We start from the raw sequence: 26463 nt of genomic DNA on the forward strand, positions 1-26463 counted from the left end.
ACAAGGTGTAGGGAAGTAGCTTTCAAGTTCTTAATGTTGTCTGTTTATTGATTTTGTGTACATCATGTCAATTCACATGCTAGTTACTATGTTTATGCTTAGTATTTATTGTCCTAGCATAAATACAAGTAACATTGAAAACATTCAAGGGGCACGGATCCCCCAATGGAAGTGCAGCCCCCCTTGCTGCCCGGTAGCAGAGATGACAGGAACAAATAATATGACAACTGCTCGCCTACTCCCCCCATGCCAGCCGGCTTACACATGTTCACCAAAAGTGACGTGTTCCCTTGTTGCCTTCTTCTCCCACCCCAGCACAAACCAACGTAGTTCACATGACTTTCTGTGAACATGTATAAACTGGCTGGCACAGGGGAAATATTTGAGTAGTTTTCAGATTATACCCTCCTGTCATGTCTGCTGCCAGAAGTTGGGGGTGGGGGGGCTGCACTTCTATTAGAGGATATGTGCTGCAATCCTCCTCCATGCATGAACTATTTTGTCACGGCGCAGATCGTGGAGAGGGTCGCAGCACAGATCGTGAGAATGAGGCCTTATCCTTCCTAAGTTTGAACGATCATTCTAATTTTATCAGTTATGTATTAATGGACACACTGGAGGGTCCTGAGCTGTCAATATTCAATTCATGCCAGTTGAATCAGATTGAATCTACAACTTGTCATTTGTTTTTTGGGGGCAAGTGTTTTTCTGGGGCTTTTTAATATTTCTGTATAGGAGAATTAAAGAGGACAGGGAGACCACAGGGTCTATCTGAAATATACATAAAGTAATTCTTCTTAAGAAACATAATGTACTATACTGCCACCTACAGCATGTTCACACACAACAAAATGATTGTTATTTTTATTGGACACCAGTTATTTAAAGATAAATACTGGCTGTTATTTTATAACAATAAACATTATTATACAAATATCGGCTGTTATTTACAGTTAAATGACAGTGTGTGAACATAGCCTTCCTCTCTATAGATTACTACCCTAGTAGTCAGTGTTGAACACTCAAAAGGGTTATCCAGGTAAAGAAATAATATTTTAAACGATCCCTCCTCCCAATATCACCCTATGTGTAATATACTCGTATAACATATTTTGCACTCTTTACCCCTTTTTTTTCTCATTCTTATCCACTGTGGATGTCAAAAACTATTCTCCCTGTGTCCCCTCTGACATCGCATTTCTCCATGATAAATTTAATTTTACTTTTGAGTTCTAAAATCGAAATTTAGCAAATTGTACAGTGCGGGGTATTAAAGAAACAGTTCTCTGTACCTTTTCTGGGTTTTGCACCTATTTTCTGATACATGGCACTTTCATTGGTGGTCATTGTCGACTAGTATCCAAACAAAGTAGGTCTCCATTTTGCTTATGTAAGAACAATAAAAACGAACAAAGAAAGTCCCAAATTAGTATCGTACAAAGAATAAAAGAGTAACTGCTTTATGTGTAGTCTGCATACATTAAAATCCAATTAGCAGAGTCTTTAGAATTTAAAGAACAAAACTATAATTAACAAAAAAAAAAAAAAAAAAAACAGAAAGTACTTTGTATGCCTTTTACTTCTTATTCTTGCTCATATGCACTCCTCTTGTAATAACTATTATGTGTCTGCACAACTTTCATTCTAGTCAAATGGAGGATTTCACAATTTGCGGCTTCACGACCACTGCTGGCAGTAGCTAGGGGGGCAGGAAAGTCATCTGTATGGAATCGGAATACCCCTGTTATGGAGTTTAACCCCTTCATGCCAGCAATGCATTCCTGCCGCCCAAACCCCCTGCAGTAGAAGCGTATATATACGTTCCTGACTGTCAGAGGGGTTTGATGTGTGCGGGACAGCTGCAGTGAGAGCTGCCCCACACACATCAGTGTCCCGAGAGCCGAGGATAAGGACAGGCAGCTGCGATCCTGAATCTGCCCGTCATTAACCCCTTAAAGGTTTAAGGTAGTCAGTGACAGGACAAGCCATGCTGTGGGGGTCCCGATCGCTTGTACTGATAGGCGGGGGTACTGTATGTCACTTACAGTACCTCTATTCTGTTGGTTGAATGTTCTGTGCATAGAGTCTGCTCTCAGGAAGGTTCTATGCACAGATTGGCAATAGCACCGATCTATGCTTTGCTATAGCATAGATCAGTATATGCAATCTATTGATATCTTTTTAAAATAAGTGTTTTTTAAAAAAGTGTAATTAAATTTAAAAAAGTAAAAGTATTTAAAAAAACCCTTATATAACCCCCATAAAAGTTTAAAATACCCCCTTTCCCATTATAAAAATCTAAATATGTAAAATAAATAAATACACATATTATAAATGGTAGCATGCAGAAATGTCCGATCTACTAAAATATATCATAATTGTTCCAGCACGGTGAACAGCATAAATGGAAGGGGGGGGGGGGGGGGGGGGGGCGGCACCGGCACCGGGATTGCTGATTTTCTAACATTATACATAAGAAAAAAAATAAAAAGCGATCAAAAATTTTCTTTTACACCAATATGATACTAATAAAAAATAGAGATCATGGCGCAAAAAGTGATACCCCAACCAGCCCTGTAGGTGGAAAAATAAAGTGCTATGGCTCTTAGAAGGCAGGAAGGAACATTGCACTAATTTGACCCGGACATCAATGGGCTCGGTCATGAAGGGTTAAATACAGGCTGCCATATACTAAAATAAGCTATGATTGAAAGTGGAAGAGTTATTTACAGTTTCTCTGAGTGGTTTTGGATCAATAGCCCATCTAAGGGGTAATTGTTGTAATATTTTAAAAAGAACAAGAAAAATACAGCATGAGGTCTGGGTCTTTAGCTGTAAAATTTGGCCATACTACAGCCATCTGAAACCAGCCTAATGTACATTATTGTGCAGAAACTGTGTTGCATGGGCTCAAGGGACTATTTTTACCAGCAAATAATCATTTTGCTGGCATTTTTACTTTAATGAAAGTCTTTTAAAGAAAAAATACTTTAAAACTTATCATTTAATTTTTTTTAAGCCAAGCATCATTATCCACTGATTAGAAACAGGAAACAAGTGATTTTGTATTAGCTAGTAGCTTATGTTATGCATTTTTAATGTTTTTTCTTCCTTAGAAATCAAGCCACATATGTGCTGCGGAACAATGTAATTAAAAAGACAATTCTGATTCTGTACAACCGAATATTTTTTTCTAAATACCATATATTTTCAAGTGACTATTCAAAGATTTAGATAGAAATAGATAATCCAGTAATATTATTTTAACATTTTCTATTTTAAAAATGTTAATTTTTTTGGAAGTACAGAATTGTAACGCTTTTCGTAGGGATTGTTTATAAATCATGAAATCTTTACGAAATAGCCATATGTTTGAAGAGGCTATTTAAAGGGAAATAAATCAGCTCTATAACTAGGCTGTGTGTCCATTTTAAGTCTCTACAAATCGGAGTAAATTGGCTTCTTGGTCATTATGCATTTGTGTATCTGTAGCTGATTGCTCTCAATTGTCATTTTAATTATATTGAATTATTTAGAGTGTAAATAGAGCTAATAGTGTTTTCCCAAAAACAGTTTAAGAACATTTTTTCTACAGCCTATAAACCCCTTTTCTGTCATTTACATATTTTATGATTTAATAGCTTAGTATCAACAATAGAGTCCAATACACCATATTGCTTAGGGTGATCCCATAAGCTGATGTCCATAGCTTTGCCCACTTTCCTCTGTCCCCTTCCACTGTTAGAATCTTGTAACAGCGACAGGGGAGAAAGAAGAGGGGGCAGCGCTCATGGCCATGCACCGCGTGTGCCTGCCTTACCTCGCTCCCTTCCCTGCCGGCCTCCATAACTAGAAACCGAAACCCTTAGCAGAGCCCTGATGGTTACCAAAGAATTCTCCCTCTTCCTCTGAGGGAGAATTCTCCTTCTGAAGCCCTATAGATGCTGTGGACGTGCTGACCCCATTATCTATACGGTTAACTCTCAGCACAGGAGCGCGGCTCTTGTGTTGAGAGTTGCGGCGGGTCTCTGCCTATAGCTGATAGCCAGGACGCACCACAGATGACACAGGCCTAGCTTCTTTCCCTGTGTCATCCTGCATCGTAAATGAGCGTCGCTGCAGCCTCAGGCATAGGCTGCTGCGACATTCATTTACAGCGCAGCGGCGAAAGGAGGTTAAACTAACTGAAAACACTCAAAGGATATTGCAAAATTGTTTTCCATGTTGGAAATATATGAAGTATTGACTCATTATGTTAAAAAAGGTTCATAGGTGTGGGTTCAAAGAACTTCACCAACTAGGAGATTCTAATTTCATTAATGAGGCTGGAAGCGCTCAGCTACAGACAGAATGGAAAAGTGATGTCTTCTTAAAATGTGAAACAGTTTTATAGTAGTTTCATCACTCTTATGTTCACCTTACATATTTAACTTCCCCACATCTGTTTTTTAGGCTGTGTCAGCCAAGACTAATTTTCTTCTAAAGTTCTGCTTGCATATTATAACTTTTTGTTGGAACAGAACAAAGTAAATCTAGGAATTTTACTTCATTTTAAGTCCAGGCCAATCTGGTAATAGATAAAACGTAAATGTTGTTCAAAGTAGATTGTTTACCATGGGTATACAATATTGGCACTGAATTGAATTTGCTGTTTTTAATAGTAATAATTTTCAGATTTTAATGAAGAACAATTATAGATTCCTATAGGTTGTTGCCACTTCCTCAATCTATATAGATTAAGGATATGTTTACACTGAGGAATAGGCAAGGAACTGAAGAGGAAAGTTTGCTGCTTGAAATTCCCTCATCTTCAGCTCTAGCGGAATAGGTGCAGAATAGGCACGAAATTCAAGTGGAATGTGAGAGGAGTGTGAGAATAAAATTGCCAAACTCTCAACATGCTGCATTTTGAAAAAGCTGCCACAGAGCCAGAAGGAGCCAGAGAGGAGAGAAAAGTGGCACAGAAAAAAAGCCACAGAAGTAGTACATGTGTCATTTCATAAAAGTTCATTGACTTACAGCTAACATCCGGCTGTGGGCGATATTGCTCAATGAAACACCATGGCTTTTTGGGGGGCATTTTTTTTTTTTTTAATGGATCTGTACATAGATTGACTTCCCAGAAACAAAATAGAACTGACAAGGATGTATAGGATTACATCTATTTGTGTAGCAGATACTAAAAGTACCTGAAAAATATGTCCTGCCCACCATAGTTTTATCGATTTCTTGGTATATGTAGGTTTGCTTTGACAATACAATAACCTACAATAAAGTGTCGCTGTGTAATACCTCTTTTAGCTTAGTGAGCTGTTTTAAAAACAGCAAGACATGAACAAAGGTATACTTAAAGGGAACCATTCACCCCGTGGCCCCCATTAGAAACAGACATACAGTGACATAAAGGTCAATATACTTACCATATCGCTCCCGGTCCCGTCCCGGATCTCGTTGTTGACACGGAGAAATCGCTGATTCTTCTTCTCCCGCCCATTATGGTAATGAGCTGAGATGAGTCCAACGTCCATAGGAAACGACGGACGAGTCCAACTTATTCATGAGGTCCTCTTCTCGTCGCCGCCCATCCACGCCTCCTGGAACTTGATTGACGTCTTCAGTCTTCAGTCTTCTGCCGAATTCCCGCGCAGGCGCCGCTGCGATGGTCTCGTCACCTCTTCTGCGCCTGCGCGGTAAACAGGATGCGTGTTCGAGCCAATCGGCGCACGCGCAGTAAACAGTGGAGCTGCAGAGCGGCTTCAATTGTGAACTGCGCATGCGCCGAAAACGACCGTCACGGCGCCTGCGCGGGATCCGGCGAGAAGAAAGAAGACGAGGAGGAAGAAGACCCGGCGTCAATCAAGTGTCGGAGGCGGGGAGAAGGCTGGACTTCGGGCCGGCGGCGCTCATTACCATAATGGGCGCGAGAAGAAGAATCGGCGATTTCTCCGTGTCAACAACGAGATCCGGGACGGGACCGGGAGCGATGTGGTAAGTATATTGACCTTTATGTCACTGTATGTCTGTTTCTAACGGGGGCCACGGGGTGAATGGTTCCCTTTAACAGTTACATGTGATTAGAAACAACTCTGACACCTTTTGTCATCAAGTATTGTTAAAAGTGACATGGCTCTGAGATAAATGTTAGTGAGACGCAGAGATAACAGATAACAGATAACAGCACTATATATATACCGTATTTTTCGCTTTATAGGACGCACCTTTTGATAAGACGCACCCCTGATTTTATGGGAGAAAAATAGCAAAAAAAATATTTTGCTCATTGTCACAGTTTGGAGATAGCATATAGTGCCCACATAGTAGCCAATCCCCCATAAAGTGCCCCCCATAGTAGCCAGTGCCCCCCATAGTAGCCAATCCCCCCATAGTAGCCAGTGCCCCTCATAGTAGCCAATCCCCTCATAGTAGCCAATCCCCCCATAGTAGCCAGTGCCCCCCATAGTAGCCAATCCCCCCATAGTAGCCAGTGCCCCTCATAGTAGCCAGTGCCCCTCATAGTAGCCAATCCCCCCATAGTAGCCAATCCCCCCATAGTAGCCAGTGCCCCCATAGTAGCCAGTGACCCCCATAGTAGCCAGTGACCCCCATAGTAGACAGTGACCCCCATAGTAGCCAGTGCCCCCATAGTAGCCAGTGACCCCCTTAGTACCCTGTGCCCCCCATAGCAGCCATTTCCCCCCCTAAAACAACAAACCAGTAACTCACCTGTCCGGCGGCCCCAGCAGCTCCTGTCTCCCGTCGGCCGCGCGCACTTCCGACATCCTCCGGGCACAGGCAGCGGGGTACAGAGACGCTGCCTGTGCCGGAAGTGTCCTGCAACCTCTATCATGAATGATAGAGGCTGCAGAACACATCCAGGACACAGGCAGCGTCTCTGTACCCCGCTGCCTGTGCCCGGAGGATGTCGGAAGTGCGCGCGGCCGACGGGAGACAGGAGCTGCTGGGGCCGCCGGACAGGTGAGTTCCGGGACCACCTCCGCCCGCTCGCTCAGCTGACAGCCGATAAGGAGCCCAGGAAAGTGCTGCTCATTGCACTTTCCCGGGCTTCTGATCAGCTCAGCTGAGCGGCGATGGAGGGGCAGGCTGGGCGGGCGGAGGGGATCGCTCAGAGCCGCTCACTATGCATATGCATAGTGAGCGGCAATACAGGGGGCGGGCGGGACGGCTTCCATGCGGTGCTCTGCACTGCTTGGGAGCCGTCTTCGCTTTATAAGACGCACTTAGATTTTCCTCCCACTTTGGGAGGAAAAAAAGTGCGTCTTATAAAGCGAAAAATACGGTATATATATATATATATATATATATATATATATATATATATATACATACACAGTTAGGTTCATAAATATTTGAACAGAAGCAACATTTTTGAATTTTTTTTTCTTTACATCACAACAGTAAATTTTTGACAAAACTATTTGGATGTCATTGAAGTTCAGACTTTCAGCTTTATTTCAGTGGTGTAAACAAATTGATTGCTAAAAAATCTTATGAACTAAATCTAAACTAAATACCCTCATTTCAGGAGCTCAAAAGTAATTGGTCAAATGAAATAAATGTAAATGAAATATTAGTTTCTAATTCTTGGTTGAAAACCCCTTGTTGACAAAGACTGCTTGATGTGTTGAAATTATGGACGTTGTTTTTCCTCCGTTTTAATCCTTTGCCAGTCCTTTACTGCAGCGGATTTCAATTGCTGTTTGTGGGTCTTTTTGTCTTTAGTCTTTAACATGCTTTGATGCAGTGGCGTAGCTACCATAGAGGCAGGGTAGGCGGTTGCTATGGGGCCAGTGCAGGAGGGAGGCCCGGGGGAGAAGATAAGAGCCTCCTGTGTCCTTCTGCTTAACCCCTTATGTACTGCAGTGTGTAAGTGACCCAATGTTTACTTACAACAAAAAAAAAGGTTAACAGGCAGAAGACTATAGAAAACTTTGCTTCCCTGCACTGATAACCCCTGACCTCTTATCTCACTGCCTGCTGTGCAGAGGTCAGGGGTTATCAGTGCACCAGCAGTAGAGCAAAGATTTCTTTGTCTTCTAAACATTGGGTCACTTACACACTGGAGTACATGAGGGGTTAAGCATAAAGTAGTCTGCTCCTGCACCTATGTAGAAAACTTCCCTGAGCCATGAATCCACAGAATCTGCCAGACAAACATATTAGGCTCCTCACCCTGGCACCATCCTTATTTCCCTACAAACTGCACATCTGTATTGGCCCCTTTACACCTCGTTTAGTGGGTAGGCTTACTCTGTGATCCCCCTTATAGTATATGCCTCCCTATATATAGCCTCCTTATAGATGGTCCCTTGTTCTGTCTTCCATATAGACGGCCCCATGTGCATGTCCTAGAGAACTCCCCTCTGTGTAGTCCCCCTATAGTATATGACCCCCCTTTCTGTAGCCCCCCACCTAATAGATGGCCCCTCTGTGTAGTCCACTATAGCAGATGCCCCCCAACTGTGCATTTCCTATTGTAAACACAACTCCTGTGTTGTCCCCCTTATAGACGGCCCCCCATAGATTGCCCCCTTAGGTTCATCCTCTATAAATGCCCCCTTATGTTGTCCGCCTATAAATGCCCCCTTATGTTTTCCCCCTTTAAATCCCCCCATTATGCTGCCCCCATAGATGGCCCCTTTTGCAAAGCAGAAAAAAAAAAAAAAAAAACACAACTCAGCTAACAACACGCTCCCCCTTTGGCTGTGTTCTCCTCTTCTTCTCCGGCATCCCTGCAGCTCCGGAGCTCAGTGTCTGCCGGGGCTAGTACTTCTGGCACAGGGAGCATCTCTAACATGCGCTCCCTGTGCTGGGAGTACAGGCCGCGGGCGCACACTGAGCTCACTAATACCTGTGTTGCCCAGTGATAGGACGGAATGGCAATGCGGTGGAAAGGAATGTCCTATCACTGGGCAGCACAGGTATCAGTGAGCTTAGTGTGCACCTGCGGCCTGTATTTCCAGCACAGGGAGCGGGTGTTAGAGACTCTACCTGTGCCAGGAGTACTAGCCCTGGCGGACATTTAAAGTGTCATTGTCGTGAATTTTTTTTTTTGCAGAAATCAATAGTCCAGGCGATTTTAAGAAACTTTGTAATTGGGTTTATTATCCGAAAAATGCATTTTTATCATGAAAAAGCAGTTTGAAGCTCTCCCCCCTGTCTTCATTGTTCTCCTATGGAGAGAGCTAAAGAAAAGACCAAAACAGGACAACAAAGAGTTAATCTACAAATCCCTCACGGGATATCTTCTGTGACCATCACCAGTGACCTGTCTGAGCTCGGATTACAGCTGTCACCCAGCTCCGTGCCTGTAATCCTCTGTTATCTGCTTTCTGCTGCCGGCTAACTCCCTCCTTCCTCCTCCCCCCTCCCCTCTCCCTAGAACAGACAGGGTACGTCTCCTGCAACAAGTCCATATTTTCAGATTTTTCAGAGTGGATGAAAAAGAGGAAGGAGGGGGGGACCTGGGAAAAGGCTTTTTACATGCAGATAATGGCAGATTTGGCTAATAAACCCAATTACAAAGTTTCTTAAAATCGCCTGGACTATTGATTTCTGCAAAAAAAAAAAATACGACAGTGACTCTTTAACCTCTTAACCCTTTAAGGACATGGCCCATTTTCGTTTTTACATTTTCGGTTTTTCCTCCTTGTGTTTAAAAGGTCATAGCACTTGCATTTTTCCACCTAGAAACCCACATGACCCCTTATTTCTTGCGTCACTAATTGTACTTTGCAATTACAGGCTGAATTTTTGCATAAAGTACACTGCGAAACCAGAAAAAAATTCGAAGTGTGGTGAAATTGAAAAAAAAAAACGCATTTCTTTTATTTGGGGGAAATGTGTTTTTACGCCATTCACCCTGGGGTAAAACTGACTTGTTATGCATGTTCCTCAAGTCGTTACGATTAAAACGATATATAACATGTATAACTTATATTGTATCTGATGGCCTGTAAAAAATTCAAACCGTTGTTAACCAATATACGTTCCTTAAAATCGCTCCATTCCCAGGCTTATAGCGCTTTTATCCTTTGGTCTATGGGGCTGTGCGAGGTGTCATTTTTTGCGCCATGATGTGATCTTTCTATCGGTACCTTGATTGCCCATATACGTCTTTTTGATCGCTTTTTATTACATTTTTTCTGGATTTGATGCGACCAAAAATGCGCAATTTTGCATTTTGGGATTTTTTTGCGCTGACGCCGTTTACCGTACGAGATCAGGAATGTGATTAATTAATAGTTCGGGCGATTACGCACGCGGCGATACCAAACATGTTTATTTATTTATTTATTTGTTTACTTTTATTTAAAACCTGGGAAAAGGGGGGTGATTCAGACTTTTATTAGGGGAGGGGGCTTTTTACTATTAACAACACTTTTTTTTTTTTTTTTACACATATACTAGAAGCCCCCATGGGGGACTTCTAGTATATACACTGTGATCTCTCATTGAGATCTCTGCAGCATAGATATGCTGCAGAGATCCATGAGATCGGCACTCGTTTGCTTTCGGCTGCTGCAGCCGAAAACGAACGAGTGCCGAGCCGAGGACGGCGCCATCTTGGACGCGTCCCCGGCCGGCATCAGTAACGGAGATCGCTCCTCCGGGACAAGGTCCCGGAGGAGCGATCTCCCCCACTAGACACCAGGGAAACGTTGCCTCTGGTAATCGGAGGCAGCTGTCAACTTTGACAGCTGCCTCCGATTAGCTAATTAGCGGGCACGGCGATCAGACCGTGCCCGCTAATAGCAGCGGTCCCGGGCTACACGCGGCACCCGGGATCGCGGCACTTCAAAGCGGGGCCGCCGCGCGGCCCCGCTTTGAAGTGAAAGTGAGGACATAGGACGTACCGGTACGTCCTATGTCCTTAAGAGGTTAAGGACATAGGACGTACCGGTACGTCCTATGTCCTCATTAGCACTTCAAAGCGGGGCCGCGCGGCGGCCCCGCTTTGAAGTGCCGCGATCCCGGGTGCCGCGTGTAGCCCGGGACCGCCGCTATTAGCGGGCACGGTCCGATCGCCGTGCCCGCTAATTAGCTAATCGGAGGCAGCTGTCAAAGTTGACAGCTGCCTCCGATTACCGGAGGCAACGTTTCCCTGGTGTCTAGTGGGGGAGATCGCTCCTCCGGGACCTTGTCCCGGAGGAGCGATCTCCGTTACTGATGCTGGCCGGGGACGCGTCCAAGATGGCGCCGTCCTCGGCTCGGCACTCGTTTGTTTCCGGCTGCAGCAGCCGAAAGCAAACGAGTGCCGATCTCATGGATCTCTGCAGCATATCTATGCTGCAGAGATCTCTATGAGAGATCAAAGTGTATATACTAGAAGTCCCCCAGGGGGGCTTCTAGTATATGTGTAAAAAAAAAAAAAAAAGTGTTGTTAATAGTATAAATCCCCCTCCCCTAATAAAAGTCTGAATCACCCCCCTTTCCCCAGGTTTTAAATAAAAGTAAACAAATAAATAAATAAATAAACATGTTTGGTATCGCCGCGTGCGTAATCGCCCGAACTATTAATTAATCACATTCCTGATCTCGTACGGTAAACGGCGTCAGCGCAAAAAAATCCCAAAGTGCAAAATTGCGCATTTTTGGTCGCATCAAATCCAGAAAAAATGTAATAAAAAGCGATCAAAAAGTCGTATATGCGCAATCAAGGTACCGATAGAAAGATCACATCATGGCGCAAAAAATGACACCTCGCACAGCCCCATAGACCAAAGGATAAAAGCGCTATAAGCCTGGGAATGGAGCGATTTTAAGGAATGTATATTGGTTAACAACGGTTAGAATTTTTTACAGGCCATCAGATACAATATAAGTTATACATGTTACATATCGTTTTAATCGTAACGACTTGAGGAACATGCATAACAAGTCAGTTTTACCCCAGGGCGAATGGCGTAAAAACACATTTCCCCCAAATAAAAGAAATGCGTTTTTTTTTTCAATTTCACCACACTTTGAATTTTTTTTTGGTTTCGCAGTGTACTTTATGCAAAAATTCAGCCTGTAATTGCAAAGTACAATTAGTGACGCAAGAAATAAGGGGTCATGTGGGTTTCTAGGTGGAAAAATGCAAGTGCTATGACCTTTTAAACACAAGGAGGAAAAACCGAAAACGTAAAAACGAAAATGGGCCATGTCCTTAAAGGGTTAAGGACTTGTGAATCGCCAGGACACCCCCAACCCCCCACCCTAGACCCCAAATAGCTGCACCACCCGGAAGGCCTGCTTGGCTGCCGGGTGCTGCGGACTATGTCACTTCCAGGGGCCCGGACCACGGGCCCCATGATGCGGAGGGGCCCCGGGGTCCCAAGCCATCACACTGCTTCTGCCATGTTTTACAGATGATGTGATATGCTGTAAATCAAAAGCTATAAAAAACCTTTAACATACTTTTTTCTTTCTATCATTCTGGTAGAATGCACCTCCAGAACTGTGCCTACTTTTTTTTTTTTTTTTTTTTAGCAAAGTCCAATCTAGCCTTCCTATTCTTGAGGCTTATGAGTGGCTTGCACCATGCAATATGCAATATTGATATGTCTACATCCTGGAGAGTGTTGATTTCGATGGCTGTTTTGAAGGGGTTTCTCTTCACCAATGAAATTTTTTTTGCTATCAACCACCACTATTGTCTTCTGGGGTGTCCATGCTTTCTTTCTCTGTATAAAAATGTAGATTTTTCAACTCCTAATATTGTAGCAATTTCTCAGATGTTTTTTCTTTCTGGTTTTGCAGCTTAATTAGGCTATGTTCACACTACGTATATGTCCGGCCGCATATTTTCCGCGGCCGGACATATACGTATGAAACTCCGGCCGGGACTTTACGCAAGTTGCGGCCGGATACGTACGGAACGCAAACTTACGCCCGTAGTGTACTTACGCTTCCTGAGCGCTCTTCGTAGCGATCTGACAGCGGTCTTTTACTTGGAAATCTTCGCCTAGCCCCGGACACCCCACAGAACCTTTTGGATCGGCACAAAAAGCTTTCAAAATTAAGAAATCACCACTACGTACGGGACCGCATGTAACGCTACGGGCGTAAGTTACGGCATTTCCGTCCCGAAATAATGGTCTGGTTCATTTTTTACGGCGCCGCATATGATCCGGGCATAAGTTCGTACGTAGTGTGAACTGTGTGGCCGTAGATCGTATACTTTAGATAGTACGCAAACTACGTAAGTTTCCAGCCGCTTATTCACGGAACGCGCTACGGCCGGAAACTTACGTAGTGTGAACCCAGCCTAAGGATGACTTGCTTTGACCAGATGTTTTCTTCATAGTAAAATCTTCCAAAGGCTAGTAGTCTATCTTGAGCCCTACCTGTGCCTCCTTAACACCATCATGAAGTATCCCAACCTTAAAATTGGTTAAGGGGTTAATATAATATATACATCCCCTACTCTATTCTAATTTCCCTTATTCTCACATTATCTTATTCTACACTCTGGGCACAATGCCACTAACTGCTTCTTAGACCATCCATCTGTCTAACTTCACCTTTTTCCAGACATAGAAAAATTCCCATATATGTGTTAAACTATCTTGAAAATACCATTTAACATAAAATAACCTATTAGCAAAACTGTGTACACCCAAAGGTGAAATGTCTTCTGTCACATCTTTGCTACCACACTAGCAAAGTATGTGTTAAAATATTCTTTTTATTATCAAATGTTACTTTTAAATGATCCCACACTATGAATCCTGTATCTTCCCAGTATTGAATCCCCTCAACCTCTGTCACATCTATTATAGTAATAGAGCCAGCTTTAGAATTATCTTCTGTTTAAAGTGTACCTGTCGTTTCATAACATTTTTGACATGTCACAGAGACGGTACACTAAGGTAATGGTCTCTTCCTAGAAAGTTGCTTAGTGCACATCTGTACAACTAACATAATATCTCCTCCCACAGAAAGCTGGTGATAAGGAATCCTTCCAATTACAGTGGTACCTGATGTATATATGACGTATAGTACATATAAAAAATTATCACAAATATCTTAAAATACTTAAAGTGTCACTGTTTCACAAAACTTACCTGTGGGTTGCTGTTGCACCTTTTCTATTTTTGTCTGGACTAGTTCTAATGACTTACTTTAACAGCTGGTGGCTTATGAAAGGCCCAATGGCTTACCAGTAAAAAGACCCATAAGCTTCAGCTTTATTCATTGACAGGTAATTATGAATTGGGAAGATTTTTTAACAGAAAATCAAGATTTCTTTTTGAACAGTTATTAACACATTGGTACACAATATACAATTGGAACATTCATAACCTAATGATTGTACAACCTGATCATAGTAGAACACCTACTGTATTTCAGCTGATTTAAAGTTTGCAAATGCAAATAATAGAAGAAAAGGACCCTTCTTTAATAATGTGATTTCTAAGGTACACAGTACAAGGCTATGTTCACACTGTGTAAAACTACGGCTGTAGTTCTCGCCGCAGAACTACGGCCGTAGTTTTGCGGTGTGGAACATAGTCTTTTTGTCAATTGGATCCCGGCCGGAGCGTACACACATCATATACGCTCCAGCCGGGATCCTGTGCGGCGCCGGAAAAACTGACAGGTCAGTTTTATGCGGCCGGAATTCAGTGAATACCGGCTGCAGAAAGACCTGTCAGTTTACACAGTGAAGCGAGCGGCTCCGGCCGCTCGCTTCACTGTGTGTTATGGGAAGCTCTGATGCGGGCGCGTGCTGATGCGCCCGCATCAGAGCTCCACGGCCGGAAGGGTCACGGAATGGTCAGTCTCATACAGAGTGTGAACAACTCCTATAATATGCAAAAGAAGAGCCTGTGGAGCCTCAAAGAGTCTTGAAACACAGGACTAGACAGATATCCCTCCGGGAAGAACCCAGCCAAGGGGTGGCTCCTGTAAGGAAAACACCAAAACAACCATATTAAGTGGCCCTGTAAGTCAGTGTAATGACAAGGGAAAAACCAAGGCCAGGTAACCATCCACATACAGCTGTTTTGGGGTGTTGCCCCTTATCAGTGTGGAGCAGGATTCTGGCTAGGTGGGAGCAATGCCTAGTAGAGTCATAAGAGAAACAGATCGCTGATCTCAGGGAAACCAGCCAAACGATAACACTGCTGGCTGCTTGTGAAAGAGCTCAAGGCAGTGAAGTCCTAGGTGCATTGCCCCCTGGGAAACATGAACATGCAAAAGAAGAGCCTGTGGAGCCTCATCAAATCTGGCTAGTCCTGTGTTTTGAGACTCTTTGATGAGGCTCCATGGGCTCTTCTTTTGCATATTCATGTTTCCCAGGGGGCAATGCACCTAGGACTTAACTACCTTGAGCTCTTTCACTAGCAGTCGGCGGTGTTGTTGTTTGGCTGGTCTTCCTGAAATCAGCGATCTGTTTCTCTTAAAACTCCTATAATATAATTCATTCTTTATAAATATAGACTTATATTTGTCCTTTTCTTTTGAAAAAGTCACAGTAAAGAATATTAGCAAAATATCCCTTCAATAGGTAGTGTATTAAAAGTAAAAACATTTTTATAATGCCAGTAAGTCAGCTTCCCTTTTGAAGCCATTATTGTGAATGAAAATGCTAGAGTAGGGACCATGTCTCAGAGGACACTTTAATGTGGCGACATGGTACACTCTGATCAAATAGTTTGCCAGGATCCCCACTTTTTAATATCTACAGAGCAGGTGTTTATCGTGTGTACACTGGTAGGAGTATATACGGTAAGCCCTTGCACCTGTGGTTTGCTGTTGCACATTTTGTTTTTTTGTCTGAACTTAAGCCACAAGCAGCGTGCAACTTGCAGTGTGAACAGTCATAGATGTGCTGCCATTTTTTCCTTTTTTCTTTTTAGTTTAGGTCCAAAGGTACTGTATAATGTAAAACCCATGTGCCCTAGTGCAACATTTGTCTTCAAAGGAAGAGAGACTTTATGGTCCTCCTCAGACCCTTCTACCACCTTTGGCTACACCCATGGACTAGAGTGGTACTGTTTCTGAAGAAAGCAGCCAATTTTATAATTCACTTTAGTAAAGGGGCCTTTCAAGCTAAATCAGTTGTTTCTATCCAAGGTATCAGATCGCTAGGGGGTTTGACCATTGGGGCCCCTCTCAATCTTGAGAACAGGGATCCAGGTGTTCATTTTTCAATAGATTACAAGTTATTCTCCATTCATTGTCTTTAAGAGCTGCCAGAGACAGCCATGTATGGCACTCTGCTATCTCTGGCAGCTCCATGACAATGAGCAATGGCATGCGTGCACTAAAACAGCAGAACCATCAGGCACAATCAGAATGATGGAACCTTGTCTGTCTCCTATTTAAATTTTTTATCTCTCTGGACAGCCATTATTTTATCACGATGGTCATGATTATGAAATTATTATTGTTTGGACTCAACTTGCCAGAAGTCCTAAAATAGGTCAGCCAAACTGTGTGAACATGTGTGAACATAGTTTCATTGTTTATATCGAAGTATTTATAGAAACCCAACATATGGCTATGTTCACACGTCAAAAATATTAAAAAGGCGGACGATTTTCATATTTAAACTAACCACTGTTTTTGCCTAGATTTGACTAATTGCAATGCAATGCATTGAAGTCAATGGGAAGACAGACGTCCAATACGCACAGCGTATTGAATAATGAACGTTTTTGCCGTGGGCGTCAAATTAATGAACATGATCATTATTTTCGGACGTCTTGCAAACAGCGGACGTTTTTTATTTGTAGTTCACACACAGTTTTCCTTTTGTCACCATTCTGTCTCCGTTTTTACTATTATATTTAATGGACTTTTTAATTAAGCCACATCCAAATTCCAATTAGTAACCCCAAACTAGAATAATGTACAAACACCCGTGCACTAAGGGGAGGTCAGGCTGCTAAATAACATCTGTTATTTTAGACTCAAAATGACGGACGTCATTTTAAACGGAGATGAAAAAACTTTGTGTGAACATAGCCTATTACTGATGTTTCTATATATATTTATTTATATTAAAATACACAACTCTTTCAACTATTAAAATAAATAGGCTTTTCATTTAAGAATATACTCTTTCAACAAAATTACCGCACTGTAGAAAAACTCAATAATATTGTTAGGCTTATTGACATTCTTATTCGATTTGGGAATAAATAGACCATTGAAATGAGGCAATATATGCAAATAACTAGCTTTACACAAAAGTGAATTTTGAAATTAATACTTTATGTGACTGATAATTAATGTTGGTACTTTGGAGATGATAGATGTGGATAATTACATTAAATATTGTCATATAACTTCTAAAATTTAGTTTTGCATTACATTGCATATTTGGATTCCAATTACTCTTTTAGTTTACAATGTAATTTGGTAGTGAAAATTGTATTACAGATAAAGTAGACATAATTTCAATTTGTCTAGTAGTTATTGAAATACATTATGAATCCTGTTTTGTCTTTGTAAACGGTCTGCATTTTAAGTAAGTCTTATTATAAAGAAACAAGTTAAACAGGGGTTTATTAATTTTCAATAAGGGTTTCAGGAGTCTGTACATTTATTGAACTAGCTTGTTTTTAACATGCAGAGAGATTGAGGGTAATTCTATCCCTAACATTACTTTCTTTTATAATTTTCAACATTCCATGCAAATATGAAATTTATTAGGAAAGATTAAAGGGGTATTCCCGCCCATAGGTCATCATATTGCTCAAAGCAAGTGATTATGTGTTTTGAGCTGTTTTCTGGCTATTTCCCCTAACTTACCCCCTCTGGACACAAAAAAGATGCTAAACTAAAAAGTTAACTCCATCCTGCCCCCTGTTCCTGGACCCCACCTTTTTAGGATGGAAAACACATGTCCTCCCTCTCTTCACTTGGCTGGGTAAGCAATTATAACCCTGACAATAAAAGAGAGGGAGGACACATTACCCACTGATATAGACCACCCCCTGCGGCCCCGCACCTCAGCCAATGTCACCACCACAGACCTCCCCACCTCAACCACTGGAGGTATAATGCCAGGAGGTGTTGCAGGAGAAAGGAGAAAGCTAAGGGGGCGGGTATGAAAACTGACCAATCAGGGAGAAGCACTGCATGCACTGGCCAGTGCCATCTTGGATATAGAAGACATAGAGACATGTCAAAAGTTTTGATTGGTCCGGTTCTGAGTGTTCAGACCTATACCGATCGGGAGATAGAGCGGGGAGAGTAACACAGCTGCAACGCGTCCTCTTCCCGCTCTGAGTCTTAAAAAAGAGCCGGCCTCCATAGGAGCCCATGATAAGTTTGACTCTTTTTCTAAGGTCAGAGTCAAGAGTGGATGTGCTGCAGCTGCAGTCCTCTCCCCACTCTATCTCCCGATTGGCAAAACAGGTACACTTTAAGTGCCAGACTATTAGGAGACATTCAGGCCAATAGGTCATGACAAACTCAACTTTATTTACAAAGTAATGTTATTGAAATAGCATTTGAATGTATTAATAATATAATAATAATATTTGGCTAGAAAAAGATTGTCGTTACTGACCAAAGATAAGGACCTTACAACGTTATGTTATACATACATAACCTATGGTTTTTTTGTTTTTGTTTTTTTTTATTGATCTGTACTTATAACCATAAGATATATACTATGTCTACACTTCAGAAAAATTAAAGGGTAAAGCTAGAATTATTGCAGAAATGCTTGTAACTGTTCCATACATTCTGAGGGGTTTGCAAAAATCCCACAAACATGCTAAAGGAAAAATAAATAACTGCTTGGAATGTAGAATTTGCAGAATTTCTGCAACAAATGTTCCTCTTGTGAGCACACTTTTAAAGAAATTAGCCAGTGAGAGTAATTGAAAAATGGAACTATAATAATAGTCTGACTTTTCTGCATATAAACATATTAGTACATGCATTACAGTGTCATTATGGGTATTTGTCTATGGTACTCTGATTTTTGCACCATCCAAATTGAAAGAAATCCCTCATGAAAAAGTCACTGTAATATGAATATGCTCCAGGAGCTAAGGATGAATAAATAATGTCTCAGGCTGTTAGATCCATGTTAACTTCGTCTTGCAGAGCTTGTAAATATCAAAATTTAATTAAATGGGAACTTTAAATGAGATGCATGCATTGGTGTCAACATAAAATACATGCAAGCTTTATGGAGAAAGAAGAATGGACTGTACGTGACAACTAAGGAATATGCATACAATATTACATTTATTCATTTTCTATTCAGTTTTATGTGCCATCTCCTGTGGAAATCATTTTTTATGGCTCTGAACCTTTCTTTTTTTTTCAAGGAAGCCATAGCAGGTAACATTGGCAACTAACTAAAAATAATAGAGATACTTGCTTTGTTTTAAGGTCCACCTACCCATAGTAGCTGAATCTTTGCTTGAACTAACAAACCTAAATCCACATGTGCCTTTATACTACAATATATACTAATCACTTTATCTTTTTCTACTACACATCCCTATCCCTGGCTCTATGACAAGTCCAAGGTAAGGTGTGGCTTTAGTATGCTCGCTCCCCAGCTATTAGTATTTTTTTGAAAATCCAAACTTCCCTCCAGGAACCTAGACCACACTACATGATATTTTTGTTGAATATACCCATCTACCAGGGAAACCCTTCAGATTTCTCAGGTTTATTAGTATGTGTCATCCCTTCTCAGTCCAAAGTAGATTTCTTTTGAGAAGCCATATTTTTACCATTAAGGATGGTTTCATTGTTCTTGATATATTCTCAGCTGAATTAACTTTTGTGATCAGAAGCTCTCTTAAATGTCACATTGGGAGGAAAATATTGGCTACACTCTCACATTAGTAAATGAGTGTTGTTATTAGATATAAGTGAACTGAACTTCCTAAACTGAGATTTGTTATGAACAAGTTCGAAAACATTAATTTTAATTCATTTTAGTGACAGAACACATACATGTTGCTTCTAAGTGGAAATCATTGATCTTATCTATTCAGGTGGTGATAATTAAAATGAATACCATTTTTACATAGTAAAAAATTGGAGCAAGTCTTGTGGACATGATAGTCTGTTTGAATACCTTTTGGTCATACTGGATATCCTCCTATGCTCATTATCTTATTTATTATATCTCACTATAGTGACTCACCTTAATGGGGTTTTTTTCCCCCAAAATTAATGTTATGTCTAAAAACATTAGTTCTTGTTTGTTATGCAAATTTTCTATGTTGTCACTGTATTCATGCATCTTTGTATGACATCTTATACGTGTTACTTGCTATGGTTCCGCTCTTTAATGTAACACTACGGGTTCCTCTGTAAAGTTCCTTTAATGGCTTCCATACATTTACTTTTTGAAAATGTATGACTATATTAGCATAATAATATCAATAATTGTTATAATACAAAAATAATAAGTAAAGTGTATATTGTGTTCACCTGCCATGATAAGAAGTTAAAGGTTATTCCAAAAGCACTGTAATACTGCACACTCTAAATCATAGTTTAGAGTACTACTGCTGTGGCCTATTCAATAAGCAGGTGTATTATTTCCTTGTATTATTACTAACATTTTCAGGTCTTGATTGAGTTCTTATGTTATTACCTGACATCCATAATTTGTGGTGGAGTCCTGCACAGTCAGGATGTGTAATTTTTTTATTTTTTATTTTTAATTCTAAACACTAGAATACTAAACAATTACATGCAGAATAATAGTGCTGGTTGGATTTATAAAGTCGATGGAACAATGGACATTCTCATACTAATTATACTGTACATACTACAGAACAATCTTGTCTCCAAGTTTTTCAGATAAATATTATTTTATTTCAATGTAATCTCCTGGTTACTTTGCTTTTTAGCTTGTAATTTTTTTTAAACACCTTCATGACCAAAGGTAATTGATGTCCAGATCAAATTAAAGCAAGGTTAATTTTTTTTTTTACAATCATGAGATTGCATATACTGATCAATGCTATGCCATTGCATACAAATTATCGGCGCTATGCATACAAAGCTTGCAGACTCTATGAGAAGATCAGCAATCTGACGGGATGAAGGTAAGTATTATACCCCCGTCTCTCAGGGAAAATGATCGCTATGCTGCAGGGATCCTGATCAGTCAGTGACAGGTATATATTCTGTCACTGACTTCCTTAAACATGGCAATTGTTACAGATGACAGTTTTTAAGGGGTTAATAAAAGGCAGCTTTGTGTGATGTATGCTGTGAAATTAATAGCTTCTCTTTATTTGATATGCACACTGTGCTTGTGTACACATAGGCACACGATTATTGTTATGTAACTGGAGCCTTTTGGCTATTTTGATTGCATGTTGTGATATTGTGTTAAATTGTTGCCTTTATAAAATTCTTATATAGACAAATTAGATATAAGGGAAGTGAGGAATCGTCTAAATTCTTAAGCAAATAAAAGTAAAATAGATCATGTGGTTGAGTTTATATACCCTTTCTAATGAAAAGCTTTAACATTCTTTGCTCACTTGCAAAGGACATTATCTATTTCTATGTACACCAGTTAAGGGAAGGATGGTCAACTTCATTGGTCCTTTACCTGTCATGTAAGTGTAATGCTTACCTGTCTATGCTCCCCTGGTGCCGGGTTTCCAGTGTTCCCTGCCAGCTTCTTTTGTGTATATTTACTTATCACAGTATGTTTTTGTTCCAATGTTGCTGTTGGAAATGTAAAAAAAAACCCCCATTAACATTGGAACAATAGAAGCTGAAGGCTGAGAAAACAACAGGCAAACACTGGGATTGCGTCTATGCAAAACTAGCATACAGAAAGCAAATTATATGCAACTGCTTAATCCCCTAAAATAATATTATTTGTTTAGTAGTAGGTGGCAGGGGCGGATTAACTTTACCATAGGCCCTGGGCTGTTCACCAAGCCTGGGCCCCCCAATCCATTGTGACTATGGCAGCACTAGCGCGGTGTTCATAGTACAGTATAGATAATGTCATGATGTCCTGATTTGTGCAAAATTGCCATAAAAAAAACTGTGATTTTTTTGCAAATCATGGCAGAAGTGTAGCCAGGAGACAGCACACCACTGAAAGTATAAGTCTTTTTGGGTGGTCATGGGCCCCCCAGGAGCTCAGGGCCCCGGGCTGCCGCCCAAAACGCCCCTATTATAATCCACTACTGGTAGGTGGTCTATCAGCGCTCCTATAGCTAGCATTAGTACCCCTGCTATACAGTTCAGTATAGAAAATTCTTGCCCATAGAAGTAACTGCTAACTCACCATACGACATACAGTATGAAGTAAGTCTAAATTGTGAGACGAGCTGTCTGGGATGTATGAGGAGTTTTCTGCTGGATTTGCCCAGGACTTGAACTGTTTGCACTACTATCTAGCGTTTTTATTGTTACCATACTGGAGTAAATGGGAATTTTTACCACTTTTTATTAATTTTAGTTCAAATGATCGCTGCTGTCAATCACTATGTCTGCTTCTGGTACTTTAATGTGTGTGGTGCTGCTCACACTGAAATAACACTACAAATATTTAAACCCCTCTATGCCAGGAACATTTATATATGTTGCAATTACATGGAGTATTGGCAAATGAAACATGTGTCTAAAGATTTAAAATGCATAATAAAGGAGAAAAATCCTGTGTGCCAGTTTTCCAGCCAAAATTCTGGTGGACACACATAAGTAGATCTAGGCCAGTCTTCTTTTGGCCGTTTGATGGTCATCTTTTAGGACATCCATTACTTTGCGGCGAAGAAATGGCTGTTATTTTTACGACAGATGGGATTGTACAAATAATGGCCGTTATTTTGAAACAACAGGCGTTATTTGGCATCAAAATGGGCAGATAAAGACTGTGTGTAAACATAGCCTAATAAAGATGTGAAAAGTCACTATAGCTTGTTAGCGGCACACTATAAGCTGTCACTTAGGCAGTAGCAATAGTCATTAGTTTATAAACGGCATTGACAGAGCTGTTACTGTCATGCAACAAAAGATATAGGAGAGCACAAATATGCAGACATCTGGTTATTAAGACAATATGAAATATATATTTTGACTATTTTAAATGTTTGCAGGCAAAACACAAGAAGAGTTAAGCAATAAATCATGGTGTTATGACTATTAAATTGTAAAGGTTGTCATGACAGATCTATTATAATCAGCAATATGTTAGTATATGCTAATGCATCTATGTATGAGAACATGTGCAGAGTATGCTATAGTGTGTTGGATTGATGACAGTGCTGAATAAACAGATCTTGAAATTATGCCTGCAAATATTTACGCTAAAAAAAAAAAAAAATAGCCAAAGGGTGTGTTCACACAACAGTCTTTGCCATATGAAAACTGTGTTACTGATTTCTTCAGCAGAAATCCGAGGCAGACCCTGTCTTGCAGTTTCAAGTCTTAGGCTATGTTCACACGTCTTTTTACGTCTATTTGACAACCTCAAAATGAAGACCTTCCTAAAAGACAGTTTTAAACAGCCAAAAAAAGATGTTGAGGAAACATTGAATCCTCAGGGTGAGGTTATGTTCCCACATCTTTTTTGGCCTTTTGTCGATGTCTGTTAGGATGGTCCTCGTTTTGAGGTCATTTTGACATTCGTCAAACAACAACAAAAATGTTGTGGAAAATTGCCTTACACTGAGGATTCAAACACAGATTTTAGCCCCAGGCTATGTTCCCACTACAGGAATGTGCTGTACTACAAGAAAAGGTGACCATCTGCTAATAAAGATGGCTGCTAATAATGAACATGTTTTTTTTTTTTCATTCTTGTTTTGTTCTTATTAGACTATGTTCACACATCGTCAAAATGACGGACTTTTTTTTTACTGCCATCAAATAATGGTCATCATTTTATAACAATGGCTGGTATTTGTATAATAATGATCATTGCGATATAATAATAGCCTAAGGCTATGTTCACACAGCATAAATAAAGTCCGTCTTTTGATAACGATGACCGTTTATTTCTACGTTGTGTGAACGTAGCTTCGTGTACTTTTTTGCACACCTTTCCTTCATAGATTTTTATTGAAACATTTGCTTTTACATATCTTAGAAATACTTTGCCAAACCCTTCCCCCTCTCTTAGTTAGTCTTTCTCTATATTTAAAGGGGGACTAACAGAAGGTTAGAGGCTGAGGCCACTGAGGAGGAAGGTATGTGTCTTTTCTTCCTCCTCAGCGTCGGTCCCGTGCTGTTAGTCAGGGTAAACTCCATTCTGGAGGACCTTTAGGAGCACCTTTAGGATCATCCGAACCACCCCTACTAATCTCCCTTTTTATAACCAACACTTCCAGGAAAGACACACTCATAAAAACAGCATTTTGGAAATCCATAGGCATAGCCATAGTGCGCAAAATCCTTCTATCTATCTATATATACATATAAATATATATATATATATAAGTCCAAGAATTTTGTGGCACATCGGTGTAGTGAAAAAAGCATTGGTATTTATTGGTACATCAAAAATCAAGTGCACTTGATTTTTGATGTACCAAAAAATACCACTACTTTTTTCACTACACCGATGTGCCACAAAATTCTTGGACTTATTTAGTTGAAGATTTTTATCCAATCTCTGTTGCCTGGCACTCCAGCACTGGAACTGGGAGTGCGCTCTACTGTGGAAAGTATATATGTATATAATCATTATTATTATTTGTAATTAGGTTATATCTAGAGAAGAGCAAACTTTTCAAAAGTTTGGTTTGGCAGCTTTGCAGAACTTTGCTGAAAAATTTGGGTCCCTCTAAAACAAACTGACCCTTAAATGAACTGCACTAAAACAATTAATTGCAGATACAAGAGTGGGGGTATAGGGGCTTGCGGTGAAAACCACATAAAAAAATGCATTTTTCCCATCAAAAACATGCTTTCTAATGTCCCATTGATTTCAGCAGGAGAATTTGTTCTTTGGAGCGTTTATGCTTGCATGCATCAAAACCTTCACAAGAACAGCATGGTGGACACCTATAGGGAGCTGAATCTCCGACCCTGTGTTTCCTCTCCTAGGGACCTGTGCCTTTGCCCCTGTTTTTCCATTCCTGTATGAAAATGAAAATAGACTCAAGGAAAGTATGGCAAGCAGTGTGCAGCATGTTGCACCCCCCCCCCCCCAACCCCCATAGCAGTACCTACTCTCCCCATTTAACCTCTGAGCTACAGTATCTGCAGTGGTTTCAGGAAAAGAAAGAGCAACGGTGGGAAGTTCAAAGATGTGTGGAACAGCCTTAGGAGTGTCCTAAACAGAGATAAGACATCATCCAGGAGTTTAATAAAGTTGAAGGATACAGCTTTTTGAGGGATCTCAAACATGGTCATACTATATGTCAATTTTCCCAAAGGATCTATTTTCTCTCCCAGTTTAAAAAACAGTATAAAATACTTAGAAAGAAGGTCCAGTTGTATTAGTTAATTATTAGGCCATGTTCACATGGCCTTACTTTTTAAGGAATATGGGGTCAGTATTAACTTCATTTTATTTGGTTCATCCTGCAAATTATTTCTTGGAGTCATGCTGCCTGTTTTTGTCATTGACAAATTTTGTGGGAATGACTATTCATCTCTGTAGCATATGTGCCTTCAGATTATAAACATGTCATTTATCTTTCCTATGATTCTAGCCATAGGAAAATAGTAAGCTTTCTTTACCAGAATCCATTGTGCCTACATTACTGAGTATATCAGTCTTTTTCTCAGATATCAAATCACTTTGTGTCCCAAGGTAGAAAATCATCCTTTTAAAATAATTTTGTTTTGTTTTTTTTTGCAAATTTTCAAAACAAATCAGATGGATTCGATTCCCAGAATAAAGCACATTGAGAGCATGATTCACAGAAAATTTTGATTCACCAAATTGGCTTTGCTTAACTTTAATAGAGCTCTAAAGACACCACATCTCTAATACTTTGTCCAGGAAAAAAACACAGTACGCAGCACTCAAGTCCAATGTTATATGCTAGGTCCCTGCCGCCCCACCTTGGTCCACAGGTGTAGTCGAATACTATAGAAAATTACCGCAGCACTCCAGACTTGTAGTTAAGAACTCAGTAAGTAATTTATTCCATAAAGTTGCACACAGGAAAAACAGCGACATTTCGCTCCTTCAATAGGAGCTTTTTAAGCCTGTGGATACATACGTTCAAACAAGTGTTTTAAATCATCAATAATTAATCAAGCACATATGTGGGCATGATAAACCTTTTCGTGTTAAATAAAGGTATCAATCAAAAATATTAATAAAAACTTGTATCAAAATATAAGGGAATGATATTATTATTACATTGATAATACTTTGTCCAATTTTGGAGACCTCCCCTACGGGGAAAAAAAAATAAAAAAGGTTACAAGAGAATATGTCAAAAGACAAGCTACAAAAATTGACCGTCTGAAGCATGAAACCTATTAGGGAAGACTTTTAACTATGTTAAAGCGAATCTTTTATCAGACATGATCAAC

At 40.4% G+C, this 26463-nt stretch overlaps 1 protein-coding gene across 1 annotated transcript in view; it reads left to right on the forward strand.

The window, feature by feature from the left end:
- The first annotated feature begins 23444 nt into the window (after positions 1-23444).
- CNTNAP4 (contactin associated protein family member 4) overlaps positions 23445-26463 on the forward strand; it is a 199697-nt gene continuing 196678 nt past the window's right edge. Inside the window, exon 1 of the mRNA XM_069963476.1 lies at positions 23445-23514. Coding sequence (XP_069819577.1) covers positions 23445-23514 — 70 coding nt within the window. The remainder of the gene's footprint in view (positions 23515-26463) is intronic.

Source organism: Dendropsophus ebraccatus, chromosome 3 (genome assembly GCF_027789765.1).
Source record: "Dendropsophus ebraccatus isolate aDenEbr1 chromosome 3, aDenEbr1.pat, whole genome shotgun sequence".
In the NCBI taxonomy this organism is placed as follows: Eukaryota; Metazoa; Chordata; class Amphibia; order Anura; family Hylidae; genus Dendropsophus; species Dendropsophus ebraccatus.